This window comes from Rhagoletis pomonella, unplaced genomic scaffold, assembly GCF_013731165.1.
Source record: "Rhagoletis pomonella isolate Grant_MI unplaced genomic scaffold, Rhpom_1.0 Rhpom_scaffold_00007, whole genome shotgun sequence".
Classification (NCBI taxonomy): domain Eukaryota; kingdom Metazoa; phylum Arthropoda; class Insecta; order Diptera; family Tephritidae; genus Rhagoletis; species Rhagoletis pomonella.
The window spans coordinates 55,914,050-55,928,784 of NW_023458561.1; the positions used below are offsets into that span (position 1 = coordinate 55,914,050).

The 14,735-nt window shown below is 35.8% G+C and overlaps 1 protein-coding gene across 1 annotated transcript in view; it reads right to left on the reverse strand.

Moving 5' to 3' along the window:
- LOC118743104 (venom carboxylesterase-6) overlaps positions 1–13,964 on the reverse strand; it is a 21,038-nt gene extending 7,074 nt beyond the window's left edge. Inside the window, exons 1-3 of the mRNA XM_036475609.1 lie at positions 13,814–13,964; positions 2,380–3,024; positions 2,164–2,307 (exon numbers count right to left, since the gene is read on the reverse strand). Coding sequence (XP_036331502.1) covers positions 2,164–2,307; positions 2,380–2,709 — 474 coding nt within the window. The 5' untranslated portion in view covers positions 2,710–3,024; positions 13,814–13,964. The remainder of the gene's footprint in view (positions 1–2,163; positions 2,308–2,379; positions 3,025–13,813) is intronic.
- Between the last annotated feature and the right edge of the window lie 771 nt (positions 13,965–14,735).

Below are 14,735 nucleotides of genomic sequence, written 5' to 3' on the forward strand. Positions count from 1 at the left end.
ATTATTGATCTATAGAGTAATGCATTTAAGTCTAACGGGTGCTTTTAGTTAGGGCTCAATTTGTGAAATTTTTTGCGACTGTTTAAAAAAGTCGTAGCCACTCCTAACAGTAAAGTTAATAACGGACCTTAAAAAAAGGAGTCGTCGAAATCGGGTGAAATTTGAGGTGTGAGCAGCTTTTTTGACACTAAAGAGATTTTTTGCTGGATAACACGTATAATATGACAGGGTGCATTCAATGCTCAGAAATGCGATCAGCGTATATTCTATCTGGGCAGCGCCGTTTCAGTAGATTTTCATTTCATTTAGACATCATATATATCTGTGGACTTTTGAAAAAATAACCTCTGTGCTTTCTGTAGGTTAGCATTTAGAGTAAATTATGAGGAACTTTTATTTAAAAATTTGGCATTTCTATTTAATTTTCATTAAGATATCATCTTGAACTACTCCTATTAATGACTAAAAATAAAAATATCATTCGAGAACTCAATGAACTACTCCTTTGAAGAGAATATAACCTCCCTCGAGAAAAGTTGTTTTGTCAAAAGTCCATAGATATGTATATTAGGATGGCCCAAAAATGAATGTAAAAATGTGAATTCTAGAAAACCAATATTTTTCAAATCGGAAAACTCCGTTTATTTTGAAGAGACTTCAATAACAATACCCACTTGTTTATGTTAGCATTTTTTAATACCAACGGGGACCTATACAAAATAGTTAATAGTAAAAAATGGTGAAATAAACAATTGGCCGTCTCATGAAGAGAAACAGAGTGTTCCGATCGTAAAATATTGATTTTCTAGACTTCTATACCTACATATTCTATTCTAAGAAAAATTGATTATTCCGTTATAAAATACATGGAAAACTTTGCGCGCTTTGAGCGCCATCTAACTTTTTTTGATAAAAAAAAAAATATGGGTATATAACAATCCTAGTGGTGAGAGTATTAAAGCTCCGACTTTACTTTTTTTGGGCCACCCTATTCTATATACTTGGAGTGCAGTTAAACGTGGCATTTAGCTGTCAAAATGCGAAATCGACAGTCTACTTTCCCGTGTAGGCAGCCAGAAATTCCTTTTTGCAGATTTCCAGAAATCACTATTGGAAATAAAAATTGCAAGGTGTAACTGCAACTGAAGTAACGCAAATCGCTTACGAGAAATAAATTCAACTTGCCCGTGCTGCACTAACAACTTTCACTGTTGCTGTCAAACCAATCAAGTGTTGCCGTGTGACGTGAATTTTGGCGAATTTGTACAAAATCATAAAAATGTTGCATCAGATATGAAAATATACTTGTAAATAATTTATTTTCCTGATAAAGCCTATTTAAAAATTAAAGCATTACACATTCTGTTCTTGTTTTTTGTGCATAAGGGTGTTTTTAGTAAATTTTTCAGGTCTTTAATGTTGTTATAATCATAAAATGTCTGGTAACGCATCTGAAAGTGGAAATTTCTGAATTTACCGTAGAAACAGACTAAAAGTAATATCGAAGAGCTAGATTCTCGGTAATAATAACTGCTTCCGAAAATCACTTTACATGCAAGGTGGAACTGCTCCTGCAATCGCTTTTGGTAATTCTTGATATTGACAGATTTTTCAAAAGAACTTGCACTTGCCACGTCTAACAGCTGTCTTTTCAATAATATACATAGGTTGCCAACCGTACTACATTATAAAGTATTGTACTATTTTTTTTTTTTGGTCGGCGTACTATATATTTTTGGAAAAAATATAGGATGCAAAAATACTATATTTCTTCAGCTATAAATATAAATATATTTCAGTGATTTGCAAGAAAAAATGTGTATCAAATTGAATGACCTTTATACTGAAATAACAATACTAAAAGAAATATTCTTTAAAATAAATGGTCAAAATAAAAGTGGCAACATTTTTAAAAAAATTTTTCCTTTTTTTTAATAAAATACTATCTATTTTTAAAGTGTACTATATTTTTTCAGATTTTTTTGGAAAAGTACTATAAATATAAATACAAAATGTTGGCAACCCTAGATATACATACATATAACTCTTCGAAATTGGATTAGAAATGAAAGAGTCGTGCGGCTATAGCAGTAACTTTCAAATTTAAAAAATCCTCTTAATGCTTCTAAGGTATTTGTATCAGAGTAGTGTTCTTCAGCTTACCAATGGTCTATATACATTCAAGTAAAGGCAGTCCTCAACGCCTTCCACCACAGGATTGGGAAGTATGTAATTTTTTTGCACACAATCTTCTTTTGCCTTGGTTGCATCCAAAATACCCCACCAACGTGGAAAGGCTTTGGGGTTCTGGAAATGTTAGTAGAAATATTTATTTATGTACATGTTTGTATCCTCCTTATGATTTTTCAACAAACTTACGGCAAATCGCAGCTCACCCACCGGCGGCAAAGCATATGGTATACCTAGAAAAGCCTCAAAGAGTTGCGTCTGAAAGCCGGCCATGTATTTGCCTTGCAAGCAGCCCATATTATGTCCACAAACTTTTGGTATATCCGATTTAATTAATACAACAGGTTCGTCAGCGGAAAATCTCATTGTCACTGTTGTTGTTGTTACTTGATAGCATAACAATGTCAACAATGAGGTAATCAAAATTGCCTGCCAGATATTTGTTGGTAGGGCAATCGATGGGAGAAAAGTGGCATTAATCGGCATTACCACCTCCGCCGGCATTAGCATTGCCAACATAATTCGATTTATGTGAATGTACTTATGTATCTACATACGAATTTATCAATTTATTTATTTTTTTTTGTTACAATTGGCGATTAAATCTTCTTAAGAGCTGTGCACTACGCCGAATGATTTGCGCAAGGCAAATTTATTGCCTAAATATCGGCTGCCGGCCGTCTAGATTCTAAACCAAAATGTTTGCATGGATTTGTGTACGAGTGCTGCATATGCATGTATGTATGTATGTAAATAGTTTGATTCATTCGTTGGCAGCTATGTTTTGTCTCATAATTCCGATGATTCCAAATTTTGCAAGTCATCAATCTGAAGCTACATACATATGTACATATAAGGAAAACAAGTACAAGTCATTAGCGAGAGTAAATAAATAAAGTTCCATATACGGTAAGCAGGTTGAAAACCGTAAGTAAACTTAAAACTATGCTGCTATCTTCAAAACTATTGTATGTAAATATTTATTCTTACTGAATACATGCATAAGTATATAATATATTCATGGGGCGTTCCATACCAAAACGGATGGGGTTCACACTTCATGTGTTTGATTTGTTTCAAATTTTTAGGGTTGATGCATAAACATAAATAATAAACAAATATGAAATTTGGCCTTGATTAATACATTTTTTAAACCTTTATAGCACAAAAACAAAAACAAATCGATTTAATAGTTTTCCAAATATCTCGAGAACGAGGTGAGGAAAAGATTTGAAAAAAATCACACATACACACATCAAAATTCTCTATGAAAATAAATATTTTTTTAATTTATTTTCTTAAAAAATTTTCACATACAAATTTTTAGATTAAAAAAAAATACAAATTTTTTAAATTTTTGTTAGATTTTTTTTGAGGATGCAGTTTTGTAGCCCACTAACTTAGTATAATAAAGTGCAAGTTTTAAGCACCTGCAAAACTGGCCTTAATTAATTTATTTTTTTTTTAATTTTCTTTGAAAACGGTTTTGCGCATTTTCTTCCATAAGAAAAAAGTGCAAAAAGCCGTCAGCATAAAAAATATTAAAAATCAACGCAATTTTTCAGTTGCTTAAAACTGCTTGCTCAAAAATATTCTAAAAAAAATTTTAAAATTTGTAAATTTGTAATGTACCATTTTACTCAACTTCGGTGTAAAAAAAAATTCATAGTTCAAATTATTGTAGAGTGCACCCCATAATGCTATACTTATATATTGCGCAATACTCAGAGCTACATTGTGATTTTTTTACAATTTTTTTTTTGAGATGGCATATTTTAAAAAACAAATTTTCTCGAGATATTTGGAAATCTATTAAATCGATTTTTTTTGTTTTTGTGCTATAAAGTTTTTAAAAATGTATTAATCAAGCTCAAGTTTCATATTTATTTATTATTTATGTTTATGCATCTACCCCAAAGATTTGAAACAAATCAAACACATAAAGTGTGAACCCCGTCCGTTTTGGTATGGAACGCCCCACATACATACGCTCGTTCATAACAAATATTTAGTGAAGACACCATTTTCTTGTTGCACATAAATCAGATCAGATGTAAATTTTTGTTATTACGTTAAATAATTTCTCTTATGTTAATATTAATATACTCAATGCTATTTTTAAATATTTAGTGTGAATAACTAGTTTCATTTCTCTGGTACAAGAAAGTGGAAATCACATTTCTTCGCTACAAATCCCTCTACTTTGACGATGTCTGACGTATGTTCACCAGGAGCTGCGGCTGCATGTGGCCGTCGGTCTTGGAGCAAGCGGTTCGCTATATAAAAGTGTTTCCAAAAGTTAAACTAGTCTCTTGTTGGGCGGTGGGGTTGGGATCCGCCACGTGAAAACCCCTGGCATCGAAAAAAAAATCAGCCTCAGATTACCCCTTTGATGAAGACCCTGGAATGCTTGGACCCTTAATGAAGAAATCGCAACTGCATGGCTAGTTGACGTCTGCGCGAAGACAAGAAATGCGATGGATAACACGATGCGATGAGGCAAGGAAAACAGCAAGTGGGACCTTGCGACGTCTGCTACGGCCGTCATGTAAACGAGCGCAAATTCGGCGATGGATTTGTGGTAGCCGAGCACTGTCGTTCACCCCAGTGGTCGAGCGTCTCGTCACAATCCGCAGTAATTCGAGCGTCTTTAACGTCGCGCTTATTTGTGTCCATACTCCGACGGCAAAGAAAAATTAGGCGTCCAAGGATCTCTTCTATGAGCGCTTGGAGCGTTACTCCGTCATGATATCAAAATCGTGGTCGGTGATTTCAATGTCAGAGGGAGCAAGGAAGGGACCTTTGGTCGCATCGTCGGAAAATTCAGCCTCCACGACGAAAGTTCCGGTAAAGGACTGAGGCTGATCGACTTCGGTGGGGCCGACGAAACATGGTAGTATCCAATAAAGATTTTCAGCATTACAAGAGCCATCAAGTAACATGGCTGTCTCTAGATTGAAAATTAGGAATCAAATCGATCATGTTGTGATAGGCGGAAGGCACGCTTCCTGCATTTAAGAGACATGTACCATCCGAGAGCCAAACATCGACTCAGATCCATATCTTGTAGCAGCCAAGATAAGCGCTCGCCTCTGTGCAGCAATAATGTGCATCCAGCAATACAAGGAAAGCTCAAAGTTGAAAAGCTGAAATTTCAGCAGACGGCCAAGTTGTTCACCGCTGGACCCTCACAGCTGCTCCCTGAGAGCACTCTTCAATAAAAAATCAACGTATGCAAGCAGTGGAACCACATTTCTTCTTCATTAATTACCGCCGCCGAAGAAGTAGTCACATTTCAACGAGCCCGAAAGAACAACTGGTACGATCAGGAGTATCAAGAAGCTGCCTACAGGGCCACGCTGCTATCGGGCGCAACGCGAGCCACGTGGGACCGATCTAGGGACCTTGCCGCAATAAGAAGAGAGAATACGTGAGTGCGAAGAGCTTGATATGCTAGTCGAAAGGAAAAACGGTCGAAATTTTTATCACAAAATTTGGCGACTTCCGGAAGGTTTCAAGACCGGAGCGAACTCCTGTAAGAACAAACATGGCGACCTAGTGACCGATGTTCGGAACATGCCTAAATTATTGAGCGAACATTTTTCCACCCTTCTGAATGACAACATCAATGAAAGTAGTGGAGAAGACAAACCCGAGCCCCAGTCGATGACGATGGAGTTGATGTTCCACCGCCTGACTATGACGAGGTACGAATAGCGATTGTGTGACTGAAAAACAACAAAGCTACTGGAGCTGACGGCCTGCCCGCCGAACTATTCAATCACGGCGGCGAGTAACTGATAAGGTGCATGCATCAACTCTTATGCAGAATATGGTCAGATGAACGCATGCCTGACGACTGGAATTTAAGTGTGCATCCAGCAATGCCCAATCCACAAGAAAGGCGACCCCGCCAAAAGCGCCAACTACCGCGAGATTCAGCCTTCTAAGCATAGGTTACAAGTTTTTATCCAGCGTATTGTGTGAAAGACTGACACAGTGTCAACGAATTGAGTGGACCTTATCCACCATAGACCAGGTATTCACAATACGTCAAATCTTGGAAAAGGCCTGCGGGAAAATTATCGACACTCACCACCTTGTTGTCGACTTCGAAGCCGCTTTCGCGACCACTTAAAGTTGTTGTCTATGCGCCGCGATGTCTGAATTCGGTATCCCCGCAAAACTGATACGGCTGGATAAAATGACGTTGAGCAATACCACCAGAATTGGGAAATGCCTCTCCGGGCCATTTGCTACCAAACTCTACCGCAAAACTGAACTGCTCACTAACAATTTACTACAATAGCGTGCAATTTCTGGCGTACGCTGGCGACATCCGCATGATCGGTAACAAAAACGGCGAAGTCTGTTCTGCGTCTTCCAAGTTGGATATCGAAAGAAAGTGGACGAGGACCAGACGAAGTATCTCTTGTCATCAAACTAAAGGTCAGCGCATTCTGTTCGAATGAGAGTAATAATTTCGTTTACTTGGGAACCAACATTAACATTGATAATAATGTCAGCATCGAAATTCAACGTAGAATCACTCTTGCCACCAAGTGCTACTTTGGACTGAGTAGGCAATTCAAGAGTAAAGTCCTCTTTCAAACAAGCAGAAGCAGGAACAATGACAACAACCGATGACATGGCTCTTAGAGTATTCGAGACAAAGATTTTGCGGAAGATTTACGGGCCTCTACGCGTTGGCGACGGCGAGTACCGCAGACTATGAAACGATGAGCTGTATGAATTTTACAACGGCATGGACATAGTGCAGTGTATGAAAATGCAGCGGCTCCGCTGGCTTGAGCATATCGTTCGAATAGAATCCGACGCTCCAGCTCTGAAAGCATTCAACTCGGAACCCGCTCGTGGTAGCAGATGTAGAGGGAGGCTCACGCTGCGATGGAAAGACCAAGTGGAGAAGGACTTGAATTCACTTTGCGCTTCCAATTGGCATCAGTTGGTACCAGGGACGTGAACCGGTTTCGAACCGAACCGGTTCTAAACCGGAAAACCGCCTTTTTCTATTAATTAACTGGACCATTAACCGAACCGAAATTGTCCACAAATGTTTGATCCGAACCGAAAACCGAACCACTTTCCATAAAGGTTTAAATCAATCAATTTTCAATAGATAAATGCACTCACTTCGTTTCTTTTTGTTAAACATGGTAATGCCTAGCACGTTTGTTTACCATGTGACAATATATAATGTAAAGGCAACCCATCTCATTTGACATACACTTGACCCTTAACCTTGCGCGTTGTTGCACTTGACACTGGACGCTTAAACTTGTGCATTATTTTTTTGTTTTGCGAACCGTTGAACGGAACCGAAACCCCGGTTCAAAGACCAAAAAAAACCGCTTTGACGAACCAATCCAAAAGTGCAGAAACGGTTCGAACCGCTGAACCTAACCGACCAAATTTGTCATCTGGTTCACGTCCCTCGTTGGTACAGAAGAGAAACGACTGGTGTACTTTGTTGAACTCGGCCAAAATCGGCGATAACAGCGCCAATTAAGAAGAAGAAGAAGCTGCAATACAACCGTATAGAGTGATGCGAAAGGTCCTTCATCACAAAACAATTTCATTATTTGCCTTCCTGTGCACTAAGTACTTATGTACTGAATATAGTTGTACATCGCCGGTCACATTTGCTTTCAAACGAAACTCTTAATTACCCAAATAATGTACATACATATACATGTAATTTCCCAAATAACACATTATATAGATGTTAATCACCTTTTTACAAGTTAGATATAAATTTATTATTATCGTGGAAATATTTTTCACTTTTCACCGCACAGATTTTCGCACCAATTTTTTTTTTCTCCCGCAACCGTTGACTATGGCTAGCCGAATACATCTGAGAAGACCAAGCCAAATTGATTTTATTATTTAAAACTGCAAAAGGTTTACTGAGACTCTACAGAAATAACAGCAATAAATGGCACCAATATCAGTGGCAGCAGCTACTACTTTAGCTATTTAGAAAATACATACACTCATACATACATATGTACATACATACGTACCTAAATATATACCCTGCAGGGAAACGTCGAACTAAGTCGAACTAACTAATTAACCAAATTTCGAGTTACGTACTAGATTTTATTTTAATTTTTAAAGCAATAACGACACAATTCTAAATTCGAAAAATAAAAACTCTTTCTACTGTTAAGTGGCTCATGTCTCTAATCAATGTCTTATCCGTGTCGGATCTTTACGACCAACTGCGGTAATCCTTACTACTTACTTTAGTAAGAATTAGACATGGATTAGAAAAGAGTTAGAGACACTTAGTAGGACATCGCAATGATAAATTCGCCAGTTAATAGCATGCCAAAGAAAATTAACGCGCACTAGTCATGGCTCTGAATTATCTAATACTCAACCGGTTCGGTACTAATGCGTTTCTCTACAGGGTATGTATTTATAATATTTTTATGAGAGTAAAGCGTGTTGTAAACAATGCCAAAACCAAGAATTAATAATTTATTAATCAAATGCTCATAACAATCAATCTACATATACTGTCTATGTACATTAGGGTGGCCCTTAGCCATATGGCATAATTTTAATTTTAATTTTTTTTTGGTCGTTAGGTTTGTCCGATATCGAAAGCGAGTTCATGTGTGTTATTAAAGCATGTTTTATAATCTTTAAGGTAACTATAAGTTTAGAAGTTATTATGCTGTTAAAAAAGCAATGTGTGTTGATTGTTTCACTTTTCAGCATTACTTACATAATTTAATCCGATAAATTAAAATAACGTCCACCCTGATGTACATATATAGGCACCACCTGTACATACATATGTACTAATACCAATCTTAGCCGACTAGAGACTCCAACAAATAAATATGTTAAAATATCTGCTTGCGTCGCAGAAGCGTATTAGACTCAAGATCACATAGAAATGGTTTATTCATAACTTACAATTGAAAAACATAAATATGCATACATACAAACACATGTATGTATGTGTGTAAATAACTTTGTAAACAACAATCTCCTGGTTTCTGTCCTGATCGCTGCTTAATAGAATTGCAAAGCTATCGGTGGTGCTATCGATGATATCGATAATTTTAATTTTCCAATACTATTGATGGTTTAAAGAAACTATCGGTAGTTAATTTACATAGTTAATTTCGTTATTATTCTTTCTCTGCAACATTGGAAACGCAAAAAATTGTGCGCCATTTTGGGCATTTTTCTATGCACCGTGAGAGGGCTTTGCAACACTTCGGGAATACACCTATGGTTTTTGTCGTAGGAAAACAAGGTGTTGTAAAAAAACTAAAATACGAACGATTCTGTGAGTGTTTGTTAGGGGCGGGGTAATAGCACGGGGTACATTTGTCTACGGAAAATTTTAAGAAAATTTTATTTTAATTTACTATTTAGTTGTGTAAACCAAGACACTACTGTATCGATTTTGGGGTTTTATTTTCGTGGGTTGGATAAAATAATGTTTCAGATATCGAAATACGTCCAAGACATATCCCGACCTTTTGCACCTGTTTGTATGATCAGTGGTAAAGTGTTAGTTGACGCAGTGCTCTGAAAAATAAACATTTAATGTTAAAGTTAAAAGAACTCCAAAAGCCATAGGGGCGATTGATTTTAATTTGAGTTTTTTCTAAAGGTTAGTTCGTCAGTTCTTCTTCTTCTTATTAGGCGCTTTAACCGCCTAAGCGATTTTGGCTGAGTTCAACCAAGCACGCTAGTCGTTTCTCTTCTGTGCCAACTGACGCTAATTGAAAATGCCAAGTAAAGTCAAGTCCTTCTCCACTTCCTCTTCCTCTGCTATCACCAGCGGGTTTCGAGTTGAATACTTTCAGAACTGGAGCGTCGGAGTCCATTCGAACGATATGGCCAAGCCAGCGGAGCCGCTGCACTATGTCGTTGTAAAGCTCATACAGCTCATCGTTCCATAGTCTGCTGTACTCGCCATCGCCAACGCATAAACTCCCAAGTCCATGCTTCGGCGCCATATACCAGCACGGGCATGATGAGTCACTTGAGTGTGGTTTTTGTACGTCGAGAGAGGACTTTACTCCTAAATTACCAACTCCGTCCATAGTAGCGCTTGTTGGCAATAGTAATTCCGCGTTGGATTTCCATGCTGACATTATTATCGGCATTAATGCTGGTTAAACGAAATTCCTTACTTTCTCGAAATGTGTATAGCATTAAAAAATTGGAATAATAAAAAAAGCTGGTAATCAGGAACTTTCCGGTAAATGGTATCTATGACGCGTGCCAACGAAAATGTGGTTTTGTTTACGTTTGTAGTACTACAAGTGCTATATTTGTTTGACTTGTTGTGCCCACGGAAAAATTCTTTAACTAATAAGTACATATTTGTATGAGCAACCTGAGCCCTTGCGGAAGGGAATGATATACTCGGGTGCAAATACGCACAGGTGTTTAGTACAATGATAAATACGGAGCCAAAACTTTATAGGTACATAATTAAATAAATAAAAAAAAAGTTAGATGATGTTTTTACGGGTTTCCCACAAAAATATTTACTTAACACGTAAAGGCTTCTAGTAATAAGAATACAAATCTTATTAAAATTAATAAGACATTTTTTAACGTTTATCTGCTTACTTAACGAAGTTAATAAAAAAACAATCGATGATGTGGATTTCATGAATCAAATCCGAAACATACAACATGGTTACACGCCGCACTAAACATTAGTATATGGCGGCCAGCGATGCCAGTTGGCGGGATTTCACCCATTTTAGGGGAAAATATATTTGGAATACAAAAAGGGTAAAAATGGATTGAAATGCGGTGATTATCTAGTTTCATCCTCTTCCTAAGTTCGTAAAACTTATTCTGAATTACAGCATTAAGAAAGCTCAATCAATGATTGACTAACATAAAGACAAAATAGCTGATGAATTAGGTTTTGTAGCTGAATAGTTTTAGATGTCGACACTAAACAAACTACTGCTTTTCGTGACTTGTCGCAAAAATTTAGGAAAAAAGTTCTATATATCTTGCGGATGTCAAGCTTACTAAAGTAGGGTATATACGGCTCAACTATAATTTATGAGTTTGAGCAAAAACCTAAATATTTGAAATGATCGAATATACCATGAAAACAGGCTTCTTATAGTCCCTTAACCTTTCTTTTGATTACCAGACAAAAAAAAACGTTATCTTCGCGTTTGATGCACGTATCTATTAAAATATTAATTATATTTCATCAAAATATGTTTTGAAAAGAGGATTTATACATATACACTTTCTTAAATGATGCATAAAGTTTTATTGTTAGTCTTGGATTGTTTTAATGGGTAAATTTAAAAAAAAAAAATATTTTATTTTCTCCATTTCTTCAACTTTGACCCATTTTTAGAAATCGCAAATTGACATGGATTTCAATTTTACATTCAGTAACACTAGACAAACGAATGAAAAATAGTCTAAACTAGTCAAGATGTCTTGTCCCTATTTTTACATATTTTTATAACATTTCTCCACGAACACAGTATGTTTCAAAATTTAGGCAGCAAAAAAGTATAAATGCAGCATTGTGCAAAAAAGCGCAGTAGATATCTATTTTTGGAATCCAAAAAAAAATTATTATACTGCCGAAAAAAGTATAGATACGAGCATTAGGTACACCGTATACCCATTGCTCTAGGCCTTCTTAAACACCATCTTGGAAGTTTTGAAAACGGACAAAAACTAGGTACTTTTCCGATGTAACGGTAATATTCGAAACCCCAAATAAGCGATAATATAGAGGGCACGGTTTTTGTACGATTTCAAAAATTTGTAACAAATTTTGTATGAAACCTCAATTTTCTGAGTAAATTTTATAGTAGAAGATCCGAAAAGGCACCACCTTCACCCATCTGTTTAATGGATGAAATCTATTTTGTATAAAATTTAACGAGTTAGTAAATATTTCGCGAGTGGGTTGGTTGAAAAATTCATGGGTAGGATATTTTTAATTAAATTTTCACAAAAATATTATATATTTTTTTTTAATTTTGCACTCGCTGTTAAAATTTTTTTTTAATCTTTCTACCAAATTTATCTAATTTTACTGGGCTAATCGCTATATTTATCGCGTCCCCGGCCGTGATCTAAACGTCGTGCAAAAAAAAATGTAGGTATAAAAGTGGTGAAGAATGAAATTATCTACAACTTTGGAATTTCAGACATTGTCAAAAAATGGCGAAAATAGTGACAATGTAAAATCTTTTCGCAGTTTTTGCAAATTTTTTTTTCAATAAAATATGCTATTTTTAAAAAACTTGCTCTATAACAAATGTGGGAAATTAAATTCTCTACATATTTGTGTTAAACCATTTTTTACGAAAAGAGCAAAATAAGCTTGCAAATCGCAAAAAATCGCAAAAAAATTAAATTTAGGGCAAGACTGTGGATCCATGATCTACATGTCACATAGAAATAAATTGCATCAAAAAATCGCTGTTGCAAATTTTTTTAAATTTTCCTACCAAATTTATCTAATTTTACTGTACTGAGAGAAAAATCAACCAAAAATTGGTTAATAGTACTAAATTTAAACTTGAAAAGGTCTGGTTGATATTTCCAACAATGATTTGGTAGTATTTGCCACAATTTTGTTTACATTAAGAAAACTATTGGTTGGCGGTTTTTCGTTTGAATAAGTTTATGTTCTACACTTCATAGATACTTTTTCATAATTCGGAGATGCAAAACAAAAATTTTCATTATCATTTTAACATGTTGCCTCTGACGGGATTAGCAATTAACCGCAAGCATCTCTACACACTCAGCTACACCCGCTTTATAAATGTGTCTTCAAATGTTCAACTTGAATCAATTTTCTTCGTCGGTTCATTTGATTCTGCACTTCACAGAGGCGTTTTCGTAATAAAGGAAAAACCAAAAACACAAAAAAAAAATGAAAATTATGTATCGCACTGACGGCACTCGTACTACTGGAAGCCAACAAATAACAGCAAGCACCTCTGCACGTTCAACCACTGCCATACATACGAATTTGTTCTCGAATGTCCAAATTGAATCACATTTCTTACAATCGGCTTATGGACCATGAAAGAAAAAATCAAACCATAACTTGCTTGAAAAAGCCATTGTGCTTTTGGCTCAGTGTGGGCTATGAAATTTTGGTGAAAATTTAGAGCTGCATAATATTCGAGTTTAATGGTGAGAAACATAACATTCATTCAAAATTCTAACACGGGTGTTATAAAAAATTTTAAATAAATTATAGATAAAACACACTTTGTTTAATAATCTCTTTTGGAAAAAATCTTAACCAAAACGTGCATTGGCATCCACTCCGCCTCTAAAGACACTCTTTACACACTTTTCAACTATTTAATTTATTTAAAAAAAAAAAATCACAAAATTTTACATTATTTTTGCTTTGTTTGGCCGACCCTTACACATTTTGTAGTAAATTAAAACGCAACTCGATTAAAAGAATTCCTTTTTTTTTTTTTGCCAAAAGAACTTAAATGCGCAATACTGTGGCCTAAAGCCTCCACAAGTGCACAAATGTTTGCTATTTGAAAATGCCATATTTCTTATATACACATTTATTTATAATCAATTTTATCACCTGCCAATTCAACAATATCAAAATAAATGCCAATTTAATTATTTCCTTATCTCAAGTTAATTCATAAATCATAGAGAATTTCGTTTTGCACTGCGTAGAACCGCATCCGTATCTTTCGACGACTTATTCAACACGTAAGATAACTAATAGATTCACACGCACTTTGGCTACTGAAAGGCTTTTTGACTTGATTTTGCTTTTTATCAGCCTGCAGTGGTGCAAGATCAATAGCCAAGCAATGATACCTATTTGTGCGTACGTAGTTGAGGATAGCAAACTTCTTCATACTCCCATTTGCGTATTTGTGGCGGTAGTTGTGCTTGTAGATCCACCCTGCAGGGAAATCCAGAGCTAAACTGAATTGAAACTATTCTAAAGAATCAGAAGAAAAAAACTAGAAATTTGTATGCAATTTTTTTTTAAATTTTTTTAAATTTTTTACAAAGTTTTAAGCTTTGATTTAAATGATTTTGGTTAAAGAAAGAACAATATTTTCGTAAAAAGAAATAAGATTGGCGCTAACACAATATGTATGCATGTTAGTGTTTGGCCGAGCTTCTCCTCTGATTTATGGCGTGCGCCTTGATGTTGTCAGCGGAGGGACCTACAGTTTAATGCGGACTCTTTTACGCATAGCTTATTATAAATCACGGCTATCACAGTTATGTCTTTACCCCAAATACAGTAATTTAACTTATGGTTTCAAAGTTATGCTTCCCTGAATGTACGACGTCGAAAAGAGGTACCAAGCCTCCTTCAAAAAAAACTTCCCCTTTTTAGTTCACCATAAACGCCAACTTTAGTAATGTCTCCCCACCAAATAACAATCACATGTTGCTTATGGTTCCAAAGTTAAAGCTGATTAAAAAGTTCAAGCCTATGGAATGTGCTACGACCTTTGTCTAAACTAAAACCTTCATAA